Raw genomic sequence first — 21,710 nt, 5'->3', positions numbered from 1 at the left:
AATACGCTACTAACTATCCACATGTTTTTTATTTATTGGCCAACTACTGCCCAGTCAGTAAATTATCAACCTTATGGGTAAGCTAGTTTTTCACAAAAAAATTAGCGGTCCTTTTAACAGTAATGATTGTTAGATGTCTATGAGCTTTACTCAGTAATAATATTATTACTACAACAACTGCAAAAAATTAGCCGAACAAACTGATCGTAAATGAATGATATTAAACAACTGAACTTCGCGACAACTGAGCAAATTCCATTCGCTGATGAGGGTCGTGAGTTTTCGAAAAAGGCAGTAAGTGGAACTTGAGTTATTATTTGGTCGTGGTTTATTTTCCATCCATATTTCCTAATCATTTTTAACACATTTGGTAAGAATTATGTAGATTGGAACTAATTAAAAGGAAAGAGACCAGTTACCTATTTCTATAAACTGTTAGCTTAACCTAAGGAATCGATGCAGTACAGTTCAGCTGAAAATGAAAAATGTGACTACATATAAAATCAACATGTGTGGAGAATAGAGTTTCGTATAATAATAGAACTATGAATTATTGTTTACTTAAACAATCTTTACAAATGCCTAAAAAATAATGCTGTGTATGTCAAGTTGAAAGTATTCCTGTTAGAGTATTGCAGCACATTCAGTGCTTTGTACTGCTTTGTACTGTAATATCCACGCCTTACCTTCCCTTCACCCTGCTGTGGTGTCCAAGACGTGATAACAGTAGTATGAGAAATGGGACAACTGTATTTACAACAATAGAAAAACTTTATGGGACACCAATATTCAATGTCCCTTTTGCACTTTGGCAACACGAGGGGGCTGGCATTAGGTGTGTGCTGTCAGCTGCCTGGCAGAGGGACCCCTTCAGCCTACTATTGAAGAGTTTCTGCATTGCTGTCATTCCTGCAGGGGGTAGCTGATAGCACCACTGAAAGGTAAGACAGTGGCTCTCTGTGCTTTCTGCAGACCTTCCTGCTGCATTTACAGTAGGTTTTGTTAGCTGGGTATAACGTTGGTGTTGATAAAGTCTTTGATGTTATTTTTTTCCCGTGGATTGTGTGTTGTCATTGAAGCTCTGGGCACTTATTACACAACTGGCAAGGTAAATGAAAAAAGAGAGTTCTTCTTATTTATTAATATCTGACTGTCTTGACCAAAGTATTTCATATCACAGTTGGCTAAGCCACTCCTATAATTACTGGAATATTTGGAGTTTAATTCAATACCGTAACATATGCTAAAACATTGTTGTTTAGTCATTGAATGATGTGGCCTTATAAAAATTGTCAATCATGTGATACAGTCAGTCTGTCCTTATACACACACTCTATTTACAGATGGCAGGAGGAATCTTCACCAATTTGGACGGTCAGTGTAATGTGGATTGTACCAATGTCCACCCACTGATGTGTCACATGTGTCATGAGCAGTACCAGTCCCCATGTCTGTTGGACTGCTACCACATCTTCTGTGCCCGCTGCCTACGAGGCCGGACCAATGACAGCCGTCTCACCTGCCCCCTCTGTGGGTAAGAGATAGCACTGTGAAGTTGATCATGACCAATTTAGGTTGCATATAGATTATCAATCTTGAGAGCAATGGAAAAATTCTTTAATCTCTGGACAACCAAAACCTGTGTTCTTTATCTCCACACTGAGATTGCATCATAGACTGACACTTTGATCTGAAGGTTTATTGTCTATTTCAACTTTCCAAGGAAACACATTTCCTTATATCTTCACAATAAGTAAAAAAAAAAAAAAAACCTAATATGAAGGTTCAAGTCAAGTTTCTGAACTAAAAATGAATGCTGCACATGGTGTTTTGGTTTGTGTTTAAGATATCTGAGCCTGGATATTACATGTGTGGTTCTAGGGTTCTAAGCCAGAAATCCCCAAACAAACTGACAATATGGAGGCCAAAGGACTACAAGACCTACAGTCTTTTCATTTTAAGTAAAACTCCCCAACAGTTTGTATCATGTTGAAATTTGGCAATGCTATATAATGAGCTGGTGATCTCAAACTGCTCAAAACATGATTAAGCAGTTTAAATTCCTAGTAAAATATAATTTTGCTCCTTGAAACTCCATGGAGGGTCATACTTTTTGTGTGAGAAGCCAAATTTTTCCCACAAGCCCCAGTTTTGGGCAGCGTTGCTCAAAGGGATTCGTTCCGCATAAGTTGATTAGTAGATTGGTTTGGTTCATTCAGGAGATTTGAGGAGAATCCCATTGGTTTCAGAGAGCTTCGAGTCACTCTGTTTTGGTGTTAGGCGGCTGCTCAGTGATCCATTGCTGGCCCGGTGTAGGTAGGGCAGGTCTGAGTGGCTGGGACAGCTGCAGGGTCATCCCTGTCTCTGATTTAGCCCTTGGCCACAACTCTTAGCAGGGCCAGCAAGTTCCACTAAGACCAGTCACACAGCAAACAAAGCATACTGGCATTTGGCATCGGTGCCAGCAGCTTAGGGCAATCAAAAGCAGTCACATGATACAAATCCATTTCATCCCCTATTAAGGAATGGCCCATGGTTTACAGTCACCTTCAGGTCTACAGTATTAACTGTACCCCATCAGAGCACACGGGGATGTATAGAAATTGACCTCTACTGCAAGGTGATTGTACAATAAATCTTTTCTATTGTGTCAGATACAACTTGACCCACGTTTGATTTCTTTTGTGTGTGGAAGAAGAGATCAGAGAATCAGATGTTGAGGATGAGCTCTGATCTCACAACATTATTTTAGCGGTTCATATAATCTTAGACCTTATCCTTAGATATGGTTTCATATTGAGAACTACTTAAAAACCTTCCTGATAAGCAGCTCCCAGGTTCTGATTCTGCTATGACACATATCTACCTCAAAAGGCTGTTTCTTCTGAGGATATATATGTTTGAATCCATAATGACCCAGATTCTTTTCACACTTCCAAACTATGAGACAAACCAGGCGACTTTCCCATTTACAGCTATTTGATGTTGACCTGTGTTGAGGTAGTTCTTCAGTGCTAGTCAGCAGCAGAAGTTAAAGTAATACTAATAACAGTGTCTTTATACCTCAAAGTATTGAGAAATTAGGGGGAAAAATGAGACAATCATTGGTTTTCTATGAAAATAACCCAGTGGGCACAGAGCCACTGAGCTCTGCTGTCTGGGCTCAGGCTACAGGGGCCCGCTGACTGGCAGCTACTATTTCCATCAGCAGCAGCCTGCTAACAGCTGCTCACTCAAGAACCATGTAATCTAGGAATTCACTACTCTGCTATTAGTAGAACACAATAGATGCCCGTTGCTATGAAAACTAGATAAAACTTGCATGCACAGCAGAGAGAGACGGGGGAGTGAGGGGGTTGCATCATTGCAACTGAATCAAAATGAGGCAAACAGCATAATATTTAAATCAAACAAGCCTGTGCCAATGAGGCCAATGTGGCAGAAAAACACTGGACATTGCAGCTGTATGTGTTCTTGTTTTCCACCTGAGATTAAATGTTTTTTTTTTTTTAAGATTTGTTTAATCTAATCGTTAACTGAGGTGAAATGCATTTCATAAAGTGTAATGTATGTTATTACTAACTATTATTATTACTACTATTGAGTTGCTGGACAATTGAATTTTCCCTAGTGGATGAATAAAGTATCTATCTATGATTAATTGATTCATCAATAGAAAATTTGTCTGAACCTATTTTTATAATTGAATAATCATTTCAGTCAGGCAGTCAGTTTTTCAAAAAAAAAAGCCAAACATTCTCTGGTTGTAAACCCTCAAATGTAAAGTTTTATACTTCTCGTTGTCACACAAACAGAATGTCTTCAGGGTTTGGACTGACAGTTGGATAAAATAGAGAATCTGAAGATGCCATCTTAGGATCTGAAAAATTATAGCGGGTGTTTATTTTTTACTATGGCTTTTCACTATTAAAAAGATTAATCAAATTTGGAAACAATTCATAGTAACAGTCCAAGCTTTTACGTACACCAAAACTGACTGACAAAAAAAAAAACTGTCCCATATATTTATGAACACACCAACAGAAGCATTTTCAATTCTGTTCATAGTAGAGCTTCCGTCTGTTCTTCAGACTAATTATGCAGATTAGCGCAAAAAAATTTGCATTTAAATCTAAATACAACTGCAACCCTTATGTGTTTGTCCGTCTAAATCTGCCAAATCAATGAGCAGAGCTAAACTATCAATTTAGATATCGCTTTATTTAGATGATGTCATGCTTGCAGGTGTATAAAAAGATTAATTTGTCACACAGTGTGTGGTCCACTGAAAGAAAAAAAAATTCCTTTAAATCAAAGATGATAGCGCCATCTTCTGGGATTCCACAAGAATGCAATAAACACCAGATTTATTTTTAGTAAGAGCAAAATCCCTGTGTTGTTATACAAATCACATTACTTTGATTATGTGTATTTATATTTAATTATTTTCACTGTACATTTAGATAACTCAGAATTCCTTTCACTGATTAACATACTGATGGAAACAACCATTCAGCCAGTGCTTAACTTAAAATTTATGAAAATGGCAAAAAATATGGAGCAATATAATTACACTGGGTGTATGTCAAGACATGATCAATTGACAACTCATTTAGTCATTTCAGCTGGTGCTGGCAGTTCAGTTTTCCTCTTGATATCCCTCAGTCTTCATGTCATTCAGACCGAGGTCTTCGTTCTGCTCAAAAGAGCGGGTGTACTTCTCCACAGTCATCTCAGGATCGGGCTCTGGAGCGTACACATTCTGCAAATAGCTGTTCCCCGCCGGGTCATCCAGGATGACATGGACGTTCATTTCTCCTGCGATGATTTTGTCTATCTTCTCTCCAAACTCATTCAGCTTCTGCATCCGATCAGAGGTGCCGCTGTCACCGCAGATGAAGGGGTTTTTGGAGACGATCAGGTCTTTGATATCTTTCAGCAGCCCCTCCAGAGTGGTGAACTTTCCTCCCAGAGCTGCCATCCCCAGCTCAAACTCAAGCTCCGGGATGAGGACCGAGCACGTCTCCGACTTGAGCACGTCTCGGGTCATGTCTGAAGGGTCGGTGATGTGCAGGGAGGTCTTGGTGCCGAGGTCCTCCGTGGCTCCACCTGATTTCACCTCATTGGTCCGGTGGCCACAACTGTCACAGTTAGTGGCCATGATGATGACCTCTTTGAAGTGAGGGATCTGGACGAGCTTCATGTTGGTCGAGGCTGGCGCGTTGCATTCCGGACAGTTAGTGTTGAAGACCAAAACCTCATTTCTCATGGCCTCCAGGTCGTTGCCTGCTGGTTCCTCTTCCAGGTCATCATCAGCCCTGAGTCCCAGCTGCATATCCTGCTGGACCGTCCGCTTGAACCTAGACACAGTGAGAGCCTCATCTTTCTGAGGGGCCAGTGGATTCTCCACAAAACTGTTTCCGGACGGATCCTCAATCACCAGAGTGAATTCATTTTCAACATCTTTTAGCTTCTTCAGCTTCTGGGTGAATTCATCTATTTTCTCAGCCACCTCTGGATGAGCTGCTCGTCTGACAGGCTGGTCTTGCTCCAACCCTGCAACTGCTCGGTCCAGAAGGCCCTCAATGGTAGAAAGTGAGCCTTTCTGGGTGAAGGGAGGGATTTCAAAATCCAGCTCAGGGATCCTGGTGGTCGCACTGTCTGCTTTCACAACCTCCCGGTTCAAGTCCAGTTTTGTTTTGACTTTCAGTGAGTAACAAACGCCTTGGTCCTGGATCCGGCCTGCAGACTGGATTTCAGTGTTCGACCCGCCGCAGTGCCCGCAGCTGAAAGAGCTGACGATTATTTCTTTGAAGAACGGTATTCTGGTCAAAAGCAAACGAGTCGTACCGTTTTGGTAGCAGTTCATACACAGACTCTCGATCTCCGTGGGCTGCCAGTCTTCGTCGTCGGCGCTGATATCCTTGAAAACGCTCCCGCCTCGCACATTTTCCTCGGAAATAACAGACATTTTAATGGTCGAATATGTTAACTATTAAAGTTAACTTAAAAAAAAAACTGTTAAGACACGCTGTCACCGCTCGTTCAGAAACGTCTTGTGCTGGAACTTTCTAGATGACAAGTCGTCGAGCTCTACCATCTGTACACGTTTGATTTCATCGTGTTGTTCAGCTTCTTCCGCATCTTCTTCTTCGACGGCGGCGGAGTCCAGGACCCGGCTGCTGCCCCCCTCAGCTTTGTTGTAGTATTGCACCAAAATATCCTGGCGTTTCTCCTGCACACAGGGCGAACACGCTGGGTTTTTCAATTATATTTAGGACTTTAAGACAAATTTTACATTGCATTGTAGCTGCTAACTTTTATTTTCCTTTTTTTATCTTCTTCTTTCATCTTTTCTATTTTATTTTGCTGTTTTAAAAATCATGTTTATATTTCCATGTGTTAGGTCCTTTCATGTTTTTTTTTTTGTTTTGTTTTGTTTTTAAAGCAGTTTAAATTTCTATGGTCCTGCACAAATAAACTATCTTAAATTATGTCATGGCCTCATGGATTTGTTCACTTGTGAGGAGGATGCAGATTTGTTAGACAGATTTCATTATACTTGAGTTTTCTTGTGTTTTTTGTCAAAATTCTTCAGTTATATTTATTTTTATACATTTTAGGGAGTTATGGACTGGAATGGGTGGTTTGATTTGTGTGCAGGTGTGGTAATCTGTTTTGATTTAGTATCTCTTGTCATACAGGGATGAAATAAACAAGGGCATAGACTTTAGCAGAGTATAACAAAATCAGTAATACAGGAACTAATCTCAGCTGTTCTTGTCACTGCATTGTCATTTTTCATTTTGTTTCAGTTCACTTCTCTAAATGTCATGATTTTCTCTAAATGTCATTCGGGCTGTGTGACCTTGAGTTCTCTGCCACAGATATCCATCCATAGTAAAAGGGAATAACACCCTTCCACCAGAAGACCGTCTGCTGAAGTTCCTTGTTGACAACAATGCAGACACTGAGGAGACAGTGCAGTGTGCCAACTGTGACCAGGAAAGTAACAAAAAGGTACTAAAACACTCAGCTCTGTGCAAAGCTTCAGTGACATGATGACATCATAGCCAGATATTGAAAGAATGTAAAGGACACAGACATTAGAATTAAATGTACACCTATGCTACATGAAATCTTATCCAAGAAATGTTGTTGACTCTCACTAATGCATAGGAAGAAGAAGAAGAATTGAAGAAGATTTTTTTATATGTGACATTGCTCATTGTAGCTTTAAACTACAAAAAAAGCATTTCCCCACTTTGTCATATAATTGCATGTTTTATTTTTTTTTTCTGTACAGGACACAGGGATGATGTACTTCTGTAACACTTGTAGCCAGCCACTGTGCGGCGCCTGCAGGGAGCTGACTCATAAGGCCAGAATGTTTTCCCACCATGAGATTGTGTCCTTGGCCAAACGCACTAAGGCCAAACACAGGAAGTGCTGTGAGTGCCACCTGTAATTTACTCCCTAAGAATTGCAGGCCAACAAGGCTTTATTACACAACGTTGCTCATAAGAACTCTAGTCCCTCCTGTTCTCTGCTTGAATCTCTTGGACTAAATATTCATCTTATTCTCATGCAAAAGCAATGTGGTGGGTCATCTCTAAAAGCTTAATGAACGGTGGTAAACTTAAACCGGTGTTAGAGAAGTCTCAGTTTTATCAACCAACGCGCGTTTGTCTTCTCCACAGCTCTCCACGACGAGCCCTACATCCTATTCTCAACAGAAAATAAGTCTATGCTTTGTATCAAGTGCTTCAGAGACATGCAAGTGTGAGTGAATCCACTATACAAACGCTACGACTGTCAGAAGTTTCCTCTTCTCTTCTCTTCTCTTCTCTTCTCTTCTCTTCTCTTCTCGTCTCTTCTCGTCTCGTCTCTTCTCTTCTCCTCTCTTCTCTTCTCTTCTCTTCTCTTCTCTTCTCTCCTCTCCTCCTCTCCACATGGAATCAGTTGTTGTTTGTTTACCGCAGGGAGAGTCGGACTCACTGCATTGATATTGAGACGGCTTACATGCAGGGGTGTGAGATGTTGGACCAGGCTGTGCTGGTGAGAGAGAGTTCTATCTGTTCATCTACATATTTATGACACTCAAGGCAAAAAAAAATTAGCATTATAAATAATTCAGGCACTCAGCGCTGGCACTGACATTGTGAGATGTAGCATAGGTGCACTCAAAATTTGTTTAGTTCATCACAGTGCAATTTGAATATATAAACTTTTTTTAAACAATGTTTTATTATTCTTATTATTATTAAGTCCTGGCAGCTATATAAGTCTGATTATGTGTGTGATTTTAGAGTAACAAAATGAATACATATTCACAAGAGCTAGTGTCAGTTTGGATGTCCTCCTCTACGTGCTCTGCCTAAAACTGTGTAAAAAAAAAAAAAACATATACTACACATTCAGAAAAAATCTCAAATCTCAATCAGCTTTAATTTGTCTGTTTTTACAGTTAAGTAGCCTCAACTATGATTACATGTCATTAAGCATAAGGTTGTAATAAAGCTTCTGATGACAAATTAATGTCAACTAAGTAACCCACCGTGACCTTTCACTGACAGTGATCCCCGTCCTCCCCCTGTAGGTGGTGAAGGATCTGCAGACTTCGGCTCGAGAGGCAATCGTTCTGCTGAGAGCGATGATAGGAGAAGTGTGTCTAAATGTGGAGGAAGAAGAGAGTGCAATCTGCAGTCTGTTCAACAGCTTGCAGGTTATATAATGATCGTGATGTGATGTATTTCCCTTAAATGTATTTCCCACAAATGTATTTAAGTTAATGATGTTTGGGTCCCAGTAGGACCTTCCACAAGTTAAAAAGGTCACTGCACCCATACACAGTATATACCAATAGGCTGCAAGGGACTATGATCATAGGCGTGGTTAATCATCCTCGCTGCCCAGGGGGAAAAACATCTCAAAACAATTAATAATTCAATAGATACACAATAAAACCTCAATCAAAATGCATCAATCCCAAAGAGTGGGAGTACACACACAATCATAAATTAAGTATATCAAAAATATCCAAAATCCAAAAGCATTCATGTATTTCACCAGAAAAATCTTCACTTATATGCATCAGATTTTTCCTGTTAACACACTCTAACATACATTTCTGTTATCAAGAAGCTACACCCAAAATACTGAACATCTAAATTCTCTCTATCTCCATCTAATCGAACTCTCTTGGTGTCAGAGTTTGACTTGTAAAGATGTAAAAAGTGGATCGGAAAGGGTATCCACCTTCTTCTCTTCATGCAGGGCTAACGTGCTTGAAGCCAACATTTTCACCTGACAAAAATCCAAATGGGATCGATGCATTTCTGGTTTAAATAACTTTGTGGTTTGGAGACAGTGCAGGCTTTTGTCTTTTTTTTTTATCGATTTCCAATTCATGCATGTGATGTGTGTATAAATATGCTCCTTCTCATTTTTTCCCCTAACCAACACAAACAGCTGAAAGCAGTGTGTAGTTCTTTTGCTCCGTGTGACGCCATTACTGCTGCGTGGCCACTGGATGTCTCTGTTAACCTAATTGTGAGGGGAAGAGTGTATTTTCCTTTGCATAAGGAACAATCCAAGAGAGAAGAAACCACAATATGGAATTTACACCCATTTTTTTCCACAATCTTGAACATTCATTAGGTATTAAGAGCTCAAGGCCATTTTCACAGCAGTGTAAGGAATAAAAGGGTCTGTTTTCTCTGTTCTCATCTGACAGGAGAAACTAGCAGAGAGGAAGAAAATTCTTCTGAGAGCAGCTCAGAGGTAAAATGAAATATATAAAGATTTACAGTTCTTATATGAAAATGCTCTTTCATTACCACAAAGCTCACATCTCAATATTTACTAAACTGCATGCTATTATCCTGCTGTCACTGGGTCACTTCATACGTTTTCCTTTGTATCATGCTGCATTGTACTGAGGGTGATGAATAGCAGCACCCTGCTCGCTCTCGACTGATCTCGCTCCTCACCTAACACGTTTTCTTGGTGATTTTCATTTCAACAAAGCATTATGCTGAATTAAAAACACTTCAGTAGGATTACAGTGTTCAAGCTGTTACAGTTGGTGGCAGCCTGTGCCTGGATCCAATCAATGAAATGTAGCCCACTGAAAAGTGTTGGTAACTATACAGTATATCAATTATGGACTTTCACAAGTCCACAGTGTCAACAACAGCAGCTGCTGCAGAAAACTAATTCAAACCTGTAGATTTCCTCCGCTTTACATCAAAACAATACATTTCGCTCTAACTCTAGGGCCTACTGAAACATGAGCAACTTGTATCTCTATGTTGCTAGCTGTTTACTTTTGCAATCACGAGACTGTAAAGTGATAAACAATGCAGAAATTGCCTTGCAATAGCAGGTCAGTGAGAGCCTCCCAAAGCATTAATTTAGCATTAACCCACAAGTAAAGCAATTAAAAAATTTACAACAGCCCTTCAGGAATCATTAAAGTTTGATTTAATGTCACCCAAGTTTTGCAACTAATTAGTCTCTAAAACCAAATTATTGCACATCAGTTAAATTTTATGAAAGATTAATGAGTAATCGCTGAAATAAAATTTTGTATTTGACGATAAACAGACATCAAATTTGAAACAACAAGAGTCTTGTATGTAAAAAAGCACTTTTCCTTTTTCAGTGTGCGCCCCATGTATGCGTGTCCATGTTTGAATGAGAGCAATTTTGTGCATGTGAGTGTATCAGGTTGCATTCTGCGGTGATCTTTAATGAGATTTTTTTTTTGGTGCCCAGTGTCCTCCATCTCTCTCTCTCTCTCTCTCTCTCTCTCTCTCCATTGCCTGGAAGCCCTCCAGTGGCTGGGTTCCCGGAAGGGTTTTAAAGGCTATTTATGTCAGGCTTTGTGTGTCCGGCCCTATGTCTGCGCCTATGTGTTTGTTACGGGAGAAGACAGATAGATTAGCTTCTGGAAATATGGAGCGTGCTGTTGTGGTTGCACCTCCTGAGCTGGATCCCTGTGTGTATTTCGGCAGGCATGGATGTCAAGGTGTAGCGTTACGTGTTCATGTGTTTGTTTGTGTGTCTGCAGTCAACACGAAGAGAAGGAGAAAGCACTAAAGGAACAACTCTCACACCTTACCGCCCTATTACCAACCCTCCAGGTAGAGTAAAATAAAGACCTCGTGAATAATAATCACGCAAAACCTCTACTGCTGACATGTTTATGTTCGCAAACGATCATAATACTTAGTCACACGTTATATCTGAGGGGTGGTGAGATGATTAATGGGGAAGAGAAGAAGATAAAGTAAGTTGTTCTATACAATTTATTTCTTTACTTTAATTTGTGGGGAAATATTGAAAGATTTGGGGCATTGAATGGTTACTTACATGAAATCATTTTAAGAAGTTTAGAGGGAAAATCACTGCTGGAACTGCTCACAGACATCTGAAACAACTCCAAGCTAGACACTTGTAAGGGGTCATAAGCCAAACTGTAACTGAGTAAACTTACCTAGGGACTTTCCACCACTGCCTGTTGAAGGGGAAGATCTGACAGAAAACTAAGTGCATTTAGTTGTGGGATGATTAAAATATTATTTAATGTCAGTTTCACTGCTTCACTTTCTCATTTCCCATCCAGCTTGTTTTAAACTCTAACCTTTAATCTCTGATGTTTCTAGGTTCACCTCGTCACCTGTTCGGCCTTCCTCAGCTCAGCCAACAAGTTTGAGTTTTTGGACATGGGCTACGTGAGTACGCCAAGAACTATGTTTAATATTATTATTATTATTGCATGTGTGTGCATGGGAAGAACGAAAACCATCAATTAGACAGAATATTGTAAACATAAATAAATGAATTTAATTTAAGTTAAAGTGTTGATATACTACATATACTTGACTGTACGCTATGGATGAAACTTGATTACAAATCACAAAGAAGTCAGAGTTTGTTCTGAGGAAGTTTTGTTGGCCGGAGAGAAGTTACAGTCTTAGCTGGACTGAACTGGTCTTTAAATGGAGGCTGTCTGTAATGTCTCAGAGAGGTGAATCAGGTCACTGAATCACACCCGGGTGTTCTTGCTTACACAGCAACTAATGGAGCGACTGAAGAGGATTGTCAAGCTCCCTCATCGACTGAGACCAGTGCAGAGCAGCAAAGTGAGTGGGAACAAAATCTTGATCCAGAGCTGGAAAAAGGTTACAATGAGAATGTGATCCACTGCAGTGCACTGAGTAGTTGTTTCAGTAGCTCACAAGCTCACAGTGCAGTTTCTTTTTATCATCGTCTGAGTTCAGTGCCTTTTTAATGGGAAGCTTTATTTATTTATCGATCTATCAGAAACAACACAAATTAGCAAACGTCAATATAATGTAAATGTGTTGGATTTAGCCAGAAGACTGAATATTGTACATGCAAAGAAACAAGACATACAAAACGCTGACAAAACACAAAGATCATGGAGGCATGGATTAAGACATACAGATCTTTACAACAATAAATGAGTAAAAACATCACAAAGGACTACAGAACTATAGACTTACAAGCAGAAACCATGGTGCTTTTGCTTGTAAGGTAAACCTAACCAGCATATCATTGAAAGGAAAACAAAATTCAAAACAGCCATCAAATTTGCATCAGAAAATTATACAGTGGTTTGAAAAATGGCTAATTTCAAGCATGAATGTTCTACCACAAAAAAAACCCAAAGTCCTCAGAAACTCAAGGTCCACTTAACTCGAGCCCCAGGAAAAAGCTTTGTGTGTTTTTCCGAACTGTCACCGCTGCTGCTGCTGCTGACAACAACCAAAGTTTTTAAATGGAAAAGATCTCATGAATTGAAAAGTGATACAGTGTTTAAATCAGTATTTATCACTGTTACATCAGTATGTAAAGTAGGAACAAACAGATGGGAGATGAACTGTAGGAAAAACCAACATGAAGCATCAGTTAGGAAGATTCAGTGTTTCTCGGCTTAGAATTTAAACAGATTGTTGCCTCATAGTAAAGTGGTTATGGACCTTTCTGGTTATTAAAATATTTTTTCATCTAAATAATATGGAATAACAATGATAATGTCTGCTATTATTACTATATCATCTGTATATATATATATATATATATATACACATTGCTATTGTTATGTGGTTGTTATACTGGTTGCTATACTGTAGTGTTTACTTTAGAAATGGGTTTAAATGTGGCATTTCCTGATTGTAATTTTCTTTCCTCATTCTTTTTCTTTCTATTTAGCATTATATTTTATTTCTATTGGTGGTGACTATAAAGAATAATGATGTCAGATATAAGTGCAGTTTTTCAAACTCTTTTTGAATTAATTAGTTAAGACCAAATGACTTGATCTGTGTCCGTCTTCCATTAGATCAACACAGACTACAGAAGTGAGTTTGCCCGCTGTCTAGAGCCCTTACTGCTGCTGGGACAGCGCTGCCCTCCCTCTGTCGCCGGGTCTACAAGTGTGGCAACAAGGTAAGATAGTTTACCTGCTGCCAAATATCATAAATGTAAGACTAATTGATCCCTTCCTCTGAGGTTGTATTAAGCAATGTGCTCTTGCTGCCTGAATATCACCATGGCATCCTTTGAATTCTTCCAAGAAAGCGAAAAAGTCTGGCCAGAATATTTCACACTTGTGAAGCGTCCAAACTCGAAATCCCCAAATGGTTTGCAAGTACAGATGGTAGACAGCCATGACTGCAGTGAGAGGAAAGGAGGCGCCACGCTGAGTCCCACTATGGCAGTTATCCTGTCAGTCTGTAAGCTCTGTACACTGGTATGTTTACGTAAGTCACCTTGTTGCACGAGGGGGGGGGGGGGGGGGGGGGGGGGGGGGTTAGAAGGAGGCATTCAATCCTGTTTTAGAAAGCTCCGGTCCTGCTGTGGTCAGGGAAACACAGCAGAGAGATGGATGGATAATTGTGGTTGTATGTGGTCACAGCTCTAGGATAGAGATGTTTACTGTTTGATGTCTTGTCTTACATAGAAGTCAAGCGTTAAATTGAATTTGCTTGCAATCTGGGGAAAACCAAAGCATCAAAAAAATCCTTAAACAATGCCATATAGTATTTTAACTTATTATATTCCTTTAAAAAATAGTGTTTAATCACTGTTAATACTTGAAACACCTTTATTAATCTTTATTTAAACACCCATCAGAAGACATGGTTTTCGTTTTTTCTGTGCTTCACGTCCCTCCACTTACACACCCTCCCCTGGCTGATTTTTTTTTCCACATCAGTGTCTCCCAACTGTTCGCAGGTCCTCAAGCCCACCCACTAATACCAGCATACTGACTCTAACTCTCCCTTCCAACTTGTTCAGCGTCCTGCCAGTGCAAGATGCAAAGTGGGCAGGGATTGGTGGCCTGGCCGGCTGGCACTATTTTTATCGTAATTTCACAGAACTCTCCAGGATTCATCTGGAGGTTGGCACACAGGAGCGGTCGGGCCACTTTGTTCCAGGGCGGTGATGTCACCGCTTTAGCACGGGCATAGTCTTTAATTGGCGTCGCTGGTGGGAGGATAGAGGCTGGATGTGCAGAAGATGACATGTGTATGGCAGAGAGAGGGGAGATACATGTTTTAGACAGGTCTTCCGTTGCATCAACACTAGGCAAGAAGACAGGAGTAAGGGCCTACCAGACCCCAGGTAATTTTATGCAGGTTTTTATCATGTTTTATTATAGTGTATAGTGGAGTATCATGAGAATGTCACATGTGCCTTAACCGACAGTGTGAGCTTTTCCAGTTGCATGTCTTGAAATATTTAAGATTAGAGAAAAGGTTCAAGTAAATGTTGAACTGGTTGTGTGGGATCAGAGGCAGAGTCGCAGCCTGGCTCTCTGCTCTTTGTGGCAAATATCTGTTTACGGTGGTGACACTTTAAGATGAAAAGATGACAGTGGCAACACGAGATGCTTGACTTCACAATTTCACAAGTCTATCCCATACTTCAGTTCACAGACGCAGGAGGAAACAGGCTTTTCCTCACCGTATGGTTGTTCAGAATGCTGCCCACATGGTGCAGCCTGTTACTCAGAGCAAGTGAATGTGTTGTTGTGTCTGATATGTTCCTAAATTGCTGTCTGAAAGCCCCCCCACACACACACACACACACACACTTATCAGCCATGTAGGATGCAAACTGGGCAGGGACTGGTGGATGGCCAGATGACTGGCCCTATTTTTATCATAATCTTACAGAATAGAACTTGCACAGAAGTTGCACAGACTTGTTCTTTCATGCTGCTGCTGTTGCTGCTGCTGCTGCATTAGTACTGGCAAAGTCTGTAATTGGCTGTGTAGGAACTCAGCATGGATTCTCAGAGGACAACCATCATATGGCAGCATGAGAGTGATGCGTTCTCACCTTAGGGCAGTTATGCTGCTTTAGGTGTGAATCCAGGACCAGGTTCTAGGAGAACCTAGATAAATGTAAGTGGCTATGTGCTACATACTGTCACATGCTTCTTGAAGGTGATGGTGAAGAGATGTGAGTGTTCTGACTGAATCTACAAGATCTCAAGATCTCAAGTCCAGTTTTTTGCATTTATTTACTCATTTTCAGAACTGATTAATTTGCTTTCACTGTTGTGTAGTTATCAGAATTTAATTTAATTTGGAAATAACTGTCATACAGCTAAGGCAACAAGTGAACATTTGTTTAACTGTAACAGAGAGATGGACACGACCATGAACTTTGCTTGAATAAAGCACTTAGCTGCAGTTTAGCAGCTCAGGCTCAAGTAGTAGACGTAGCCGAAGTTTTGTTGACTGACATAAAAAAAATTGCCTTGATGGGTTGATATAAAAATGTTTAGAATTAATTCTACATAAAGAGGGTGTACAAAGTTGTGTATCTTGTGTGTGGAATTCAATGTAATAAGTTTCATTAAATGATAGAAATCCAGGATCTGTGTTTTTTGCATACAGTATGCAGATAATTCCCCACTGATAGCAGCAATAGAAAGCTCAGGAAGCCATATTGCACTAGGTGTTTTGAACAGTGCCTGGAGAGGAGCTGCACATAGGAGTATGTCTTTATAAAATCTATACAGCCTGAGCAGAGTTGAGTGTAGAGGTTGATGCCAGCAATAGTGTTATTGACCAATATGTTCGATAATGGGGTTCAATTTATTTAATATGGAGCATTAACCTATCCTGTGGTTTAAGAGACGGAGCTTAGCTACAGGTAATGTAATGTATTGATGGCAAAGACTGTCATCAATTGTTGAAGAACAGTTATTAATGCAAGAAAAAAAAAAGGCAGTCATTTTTTTCCACTTGTTTTACCTCAGGCTCCAGTCCCCTCTCTCCATGTCCTGCCGCTCCCCATCTCTCAGTGAGATGCCCCTAGGCTCTGTGTTGGGGCGAAGGCCCACTTCTCACCGCAACATCTGCACCAAGGTTCTCCTGGCTGAGGGGAGGGAGACACCCTTCACTGAGCACTGTCGCAATTATGAGAACACCTACAAGGTGAGCGCTGTGTGTGACCAACGTTACTGCAGATTTACAGTTACATATCTGGCCTTATGCTTTTATCCAGAACAATATTTCAAATGTATAATGAATTGCACATTTGCAGGGAACTAGTTGAAAGGAGTTAAAAGGTGCTTATTTCCTTGTTACTATTGAACCAGAGCAAATGTACAGATAAAGAGATTATTTGTTGTTTTTAATAGTCAGGTAGAGTTAATAGAAGAGGAGGGATATCCTCCATTGGGATAAATTGACTGGAATTACTCTATGTATTAAAACATATGAGTTTTATGTCCATAGTTCATTGAAAATCTCCTATATGTGGAGGCACGATAGTTAAAAGTGCTGCAGCAACTTTTCTTCCTGGGATCCACAATAGTAGACAAGGAGCTAACTTTGATCCTCAAAGTGAAGCAGCATGAATTCCTCTGGAAACTCATCTTCAACCTGTCTAGTGAGCAACAAGGTTTTCACGCTTGGATGCACTTTACCTGGCATCTGTACACCCATCAAATCTCTGCTGTTTTAAAGACACTGAAACACCTCCTTAGTGTCATGTCTTATATAGCGTAGATGTGTGTATGTTTCTATAGACGCTCCAGACCGACGTTCAGAATCTGAAGGATCAGGTCCAGGAGCTGCACCGAGATCTGACCAAGCATCACTCCATCATCAACACTGATAAAATGGGCGAGATCCTGGACAGATCGCTGCACATTGACAGCCAGATAGCTGCCCAGTACTCCACTGTGGAAACTGTGAGAGTCATGTTCGAAGAGGTGTGTCAGGTGTTACCATGATGCCTTCTAACAAAAACGTTTCTACATTTGTCCTCAGTCAGTGCAGCTCCCTGCATACTAACAAGCCAGTCCTCAGCCAGAGTGAAAAGAGGGAAAATAAAAGTACCAAATGTTAAGGTGTCCCATGAGTTGGTGCAATATTTGATTTTGTGAGAATCAGCTGATTTACTTCACTTCCTCACAGATCTGGGATGAGACGTTTCAGAGGGTTACTAATGAGCAGGAGATCTATGAAGGTTTGTCTTCACCAGTGACAACAAAAAAAAAATCACATTTGTTCCTCATTTTGTTAAATAGTTTGATTTGATTTAATTTCCCTTGTTTGCTGACTCTAGCCCAGCTTCATGACCTGATGCAGCTGAAGCAGGAGAACTTCTACCTGACCACCATCACCAGACAGATCAGCCCCTACATCTTGTCCATTGCGAAGGTCAAGGAGAGACTGGAGCCCAGGTGCTGTATTCATATTGTCCATCTGCTGTCACACCGCTTGACTGATGACACTGATTGAGAGGAAAGGAAGCTCCTCTTTATATAAAGTACCGCTTCATGAAGCGTGGAGGAGTGAGCGTGTGTGTGAGATTGTACAAGAAGGTGAAAGATAAAGGAAATTTCAGCTACAGAAATGTGTTTTATATCTCGTGAACAGTTGTAGTCTGGTACTGGATATGTTGCAAACGTGTTGTGTCGCCAAACAAATTGAGTCACACTGTTGTGCTGAATGAAATGTTTTGTCATTACTGTGAACATGGGAAATGTAAATTTAACTTCACTCAGTTCCACACACACTGTTCTGCTGTGGTTAATACTCACTCAGCAGCAGATTTGTGTTATTCTGTGGCTGAAAATAGTCTCCAAACAACTAAATAATATATATCTGTGACCTGTCTGTTAAAGATGTGCGTCTTCAGTTGGAACCACTGGGTTTACTGGGCAAATCAGAAAGTACTGAGAGACACACTAACGCATTGGTTTTGATCTTTTTGTGGGATTTGTTGACAGTAAGAAAAATACCGAATAACACCAGCCCTGTCTTTTAACAGCACAGACAGCTAAAGAAGATGATCATATTTCAAAATATATTTTGTAGGTTTCAGGAGCCTAAAGAGCACCATGATGACCGCACAGAAACAATGCTGAAAATCTATGAAGACAGCTCAATAGCAAAGGAAAGGCATGACAGGTATTGACATATGCTGTGTGCAACTGTAGCTGTTTCTATATGTAAAGCTTCGTGTTGGGCAGAATTGAACAAAATGTCAAAAATATCCGGGTGCGTATGATGCTTCTGTAGATACATTTCATTAACCATATTTCATGAGCCAGCTTAGGGGAGGAAAACATTTTTTTTTTTTGAATGTGATCTGTATACAAGAGTCCATTTTACATTTTATTGTACCTTCTATGATGATTGAAGAGCTGCACTATTTAGTAAAATGTCTGCAGTCTCAAAAGATTTCTTCTGGCTGCAGGATGATAAAAGGATTGAGTAGTGAGTTGTTTAGGGAACTCACTAATGACTAATTTAATTTGCAGCGAAGGGAGAAGAAAGCATTTAGAGTCTTGTTTCATCACTGCAATGATAAATATGGTAGGTTATAAATCCATATGGGCTGGATATTATTATGTGAATGACAAAATCAGAGTAAAAAAAAAAAAAAAAGAAGTCATGAAAATTTGTGATAGTAAATACTCCAGATGTTCAGAAGGTTTAGTAGCAGCAGAATCATCTACAACAACATACCTTTAATAAATGTGTCTACACAGTATGTGTTGAACTTTGGAGTGAAGCTCCTCATTTATTTTCGTTGACAGTAACAACCAGACCTGTGTCACAGACCAAGACAGAGACAAGAACAACCGCCCGCTGATCCTCGAATCGGGGGAGAGCTCTGTCAAGACCAGTCGTCCGGGCAGGCAGAGGGGCCCCAGCACGGAGACGTCCAGCCACAGTGAGATGCCTTTATAAACACCCTGTCATTTGATTTCCGTCCCCCCCTCTTCCTTCCCTGCCCCTGTGGAGCAATGGGCCTTAATTCAACTATAACAAGCCCAGGATGGTATGTGACTTCTTCTGCTGTCCAGATACTGTACATAACATTTTCTCAGCAGCAGGGAGCTGTCAACAGCTCCAAGGTGAGCCCTTGGATAGACACTAAGTGAACGTACATACATGGAGCTGTCAGAGCCTGACACGGAAAATCTCCTTATTCAAAGATAACAATATTTTAAAGAATTGCTTTGGCGTTATTTTTGAGCCATGGACTGTTGCAGTGAGACAGTAACAGTCCACCTTTTGTTGCTCTGTTTGTCCTTTCACTGTTTAAAATGATAGGTATGTGTAGAGTGTCAATTACCTCTCTCTTTTTTGTCTTTTTTTCTACAGTTTGTGTAGAATTGCTTTTTGCAGGATCTATTACTTGCATACATTTTTTTTTTTTTTTTTTTTTGAAGGCTGGAGACTGATGATGAATGACTGCCCAGATCAGGAGATTGTTGAGGCGCTGTGACAGCACAGATGGAACACAGCACATGCAATGATGTGTGTGTCATTCTGGGTGTCAGCATAAGTCATATGTTGATTTGTGTCATGTGTGTCATCCCATACATCAGTCTGCTCCAAAATGAGGCAGTCTTTTTCCAGGATGATGTGTGCAGTGTGTGTGTATGTGTGGGTTTTTTTTTTTTTTTTCCTGCAGTTCTTACATCTACATGCTGAAGGTAGAAAAAAAATAGGATTACAGAGGTGTGTGAATTTTACTGGGCTTGCCTTAACCTCAGTCTGCTAGTTTTTTAGACTCGCCAATCATCCTCAATATCCCAAGGTGCCGTGTACGGTTGCAAGAAATATACAGTATTCCTCATGGTTCGCCTCTCGACTTCAGCACACGTCACTGTCAGCGGCATGCTTTAAGGCATTTGCCCTGCAGGAAATCAGCAGGTAACCTTCATCCTCTCTCCCCTCCTTACTCCCCTGGATGTTCTCCTTAATCAATCATGTAGATGTTATAAACAGATCCCATGTTAAAACTAACAAGAAGTGGAATATAAATGTATTTACCAAACCACCACTAAGGCAGGCTGATCTAGAGGAGCGGCCATACATCACCGGAGACATTTAAATTTAAAATGATTTCAGGAGATTGTGCCACTGAGTGTAGAAGGTTTTTTTTTTTTTTTTTTGAAGGACTTCTTATTCTGCCAACTACATCTTTAAGAAACAAAGAGCTCAGCACACAGGAACGATTCAAGGTGAAACCTCCCCACCTGCTACCAGCTCAGAGTACAGGGACAGCCCCTATTCTCGGTACAGGTAAGGATAATAATGAGGAGCTAGATTGACGGCTTCAGCAAACAGAAGGAGAAGGCTATTTACATTACACTTTCGGAGCTAAAGTGGGCTTGTTCAGAGCCATCGCTCCACAGGAAATATTGGGGTCATGCTGGCCTTAAGGAGCAGGCCTGCTCTGCAGAAGAGTCAGAGGTGCAGATTCATTAAAAATACATTTGTGACAGCAGAGTAACAAATGGCTATGCCTGTGCTCTGGTCCTGCACACCCTCCCCATGGTCATTCATCATCTGCACCCATCGAACTACCAGGTCCACGTTTACTGTTCATTATTCTCTCACTCTCTCTCTCTCTCTCTCTGCTGGTCTTCCTCGCCTACTGCTTGAGGGGGAAAATAAAACTCCAAAGGTTATTTTGCTCCAACAAAAAGAAAAAAAAAAAGTATTCTTTAGAGACATTCATGGCACATTTGGAGCTAAAGTTCATAGAGAGATTGTTCTTTATTTGTTTAACAATTAAGACAGGACACATTTTTGCTCCATTTACTTTACAGCAGTTGCCAGTGGAGACACTTACAGAGGATATACTAAAGGAAGAACCCTGCCTGCAAGGCTCCATTTTTAAAACTCTTAAGTCTTCATCATCGTGTAATTGAGAAAAAAAAACATTAAAGATAGAAGAGAAATAGAAAGATAAGATAAAATGAAAGTTTAATGATCTCCATGGAAAAAATGGGTCAGGAAGAAATGAAAGAGTGTGACATTAAAAATAATACAATTAGAGCAAATAGAGCAGATTGGGATAAAACCACAGATGATTATATAATGAGGATGAAAATACAGTTGAGAGTCTTAATCATGCTAAATACAAAACTGCATAGAGAAACGCAGTTAGCTCCAAAGATTCTACTGACTAAAGACAGATTTAAAGGTTTATATAATTGGATCTTTATATCTGGTTTATGGATGGCAGCTTCAACAGACGATGAGAGCATAGGGAGTTATTCCAGAAATGACTAATGATTTAGCTGCATATGCAGAACTAAAATTCAGGGAAAAATCTGGATTTTCTCAAACTTTAAATCTGACAAAATAATCCCTGATGTCATAGTGATGTCATCTCGGTTACATATT

At 40.2% G+C, this 21,710-nt stretch overlaps 2 protein-coding genes across 2 annotated transcripts; one reads left to right on the top strand and one right to left on the bottom strand.

The window, feature by feature from the left end:
• Positions 1-86: 86 nt before the first annotated feature.
• On the top strand, positions 87-19,793 carry rnf207a (ring finger protein 207a). Its single transcript, XM_056393311.1, has 19 exons — positions 87-294; positions 822-941; positions 1,344-1,534; positions 6,888-7,020; positions 7,307-7,451; positions 7,701-7,782; positions 7,983-8,058; positions 8,600-8,725; positions 9,737-9,783; positions 11,075-11,147; positions 11,670-11,738; positions 12,081-12,149; positions 13,373-13,479; positions 16,307-16,484; positions 17,081-17,266; positions 17,472-17,523; positions 17,623-17,740; positions 18,378-18,470; positions 19,103-19,793. The coding sequence occupies exons 3-19, from the start codon at positions 1,344-1,346 to the stop codon at positions 19,254-19,256; spliced, it is 1,899 nt and encodes a 632-aa protein (XP_056249286.1). The 5' UTR covers positions 87-294; positions 822-941; the 3' UTR covers positions 19,257-19,793.
• Positions 4,203-6,156, bottom strand: zpr1 (ZPR1 zinc finger). The gene has a single exon (XM_056393264.1). It carries the CDS (start codon positions 5,969-5,971, stop codon positions 4,640-4,642), a length of 1,332 nt encoding a protein of 443 aa, XP_056249239.1. The 5' UTR covers positions 5,972-6,156; the 3' UTR covers positions 4,203-4,639.
• Positions 19,794-21,710: the final 1,917 nt, after the last annotated feature.

The sequence above is a fragment of the Seriola aureovittata genome, chromosome 2, assembly GCF_021018895.1.
Source record: "Seriola aureovittata isolate HTS-2021-v1 ecotype China chromosome 2, ASM2101889v1, whole genome shotgun sequence".
NCBI classification, from domain to species: Eukaryota; Metazoa; Chordata; class Actinopteri; order Carangiformes; family Carangidae; genus Seriola; species Seriola aureovittata.
Note: the sequence above shows the minus strand (reverse complement) of the source record. Positions and strands in the feature narration are given on the sequence as shown.

Bases quoted from the DNA above. Each gene is read 5' to 3' on its own strand.
- rnf207a (XM_056393311.1), top strand. From the start codon at position 1,344: ATGGCAGGAGGAATCTTCACCAATTTGGACGGTCAGTGTAATGTGGAT. The intron at 17,741-18,377 runs GTGCTGTATTCA...TATATTTTGTAG, and splicing joins AAGGAGAGACTGGAGCCCAG to GTTTCAGGAGCCTAAAGAGC. The intron at 18,471-19,102 runs GTATTGACATAT...TTTCGTTGACAG, and splicing joins GCAAAGGAAAGGCATGACAG to TAACAACCAGACCTGTGTCA.
- zpr1 (XM_056393264.1), bottom strand. From the start codon at position 5,971: ATGTCTGTTATTTCCGAGGAAAATGTGCGAGGCGGGAGCGTTTTCAAG.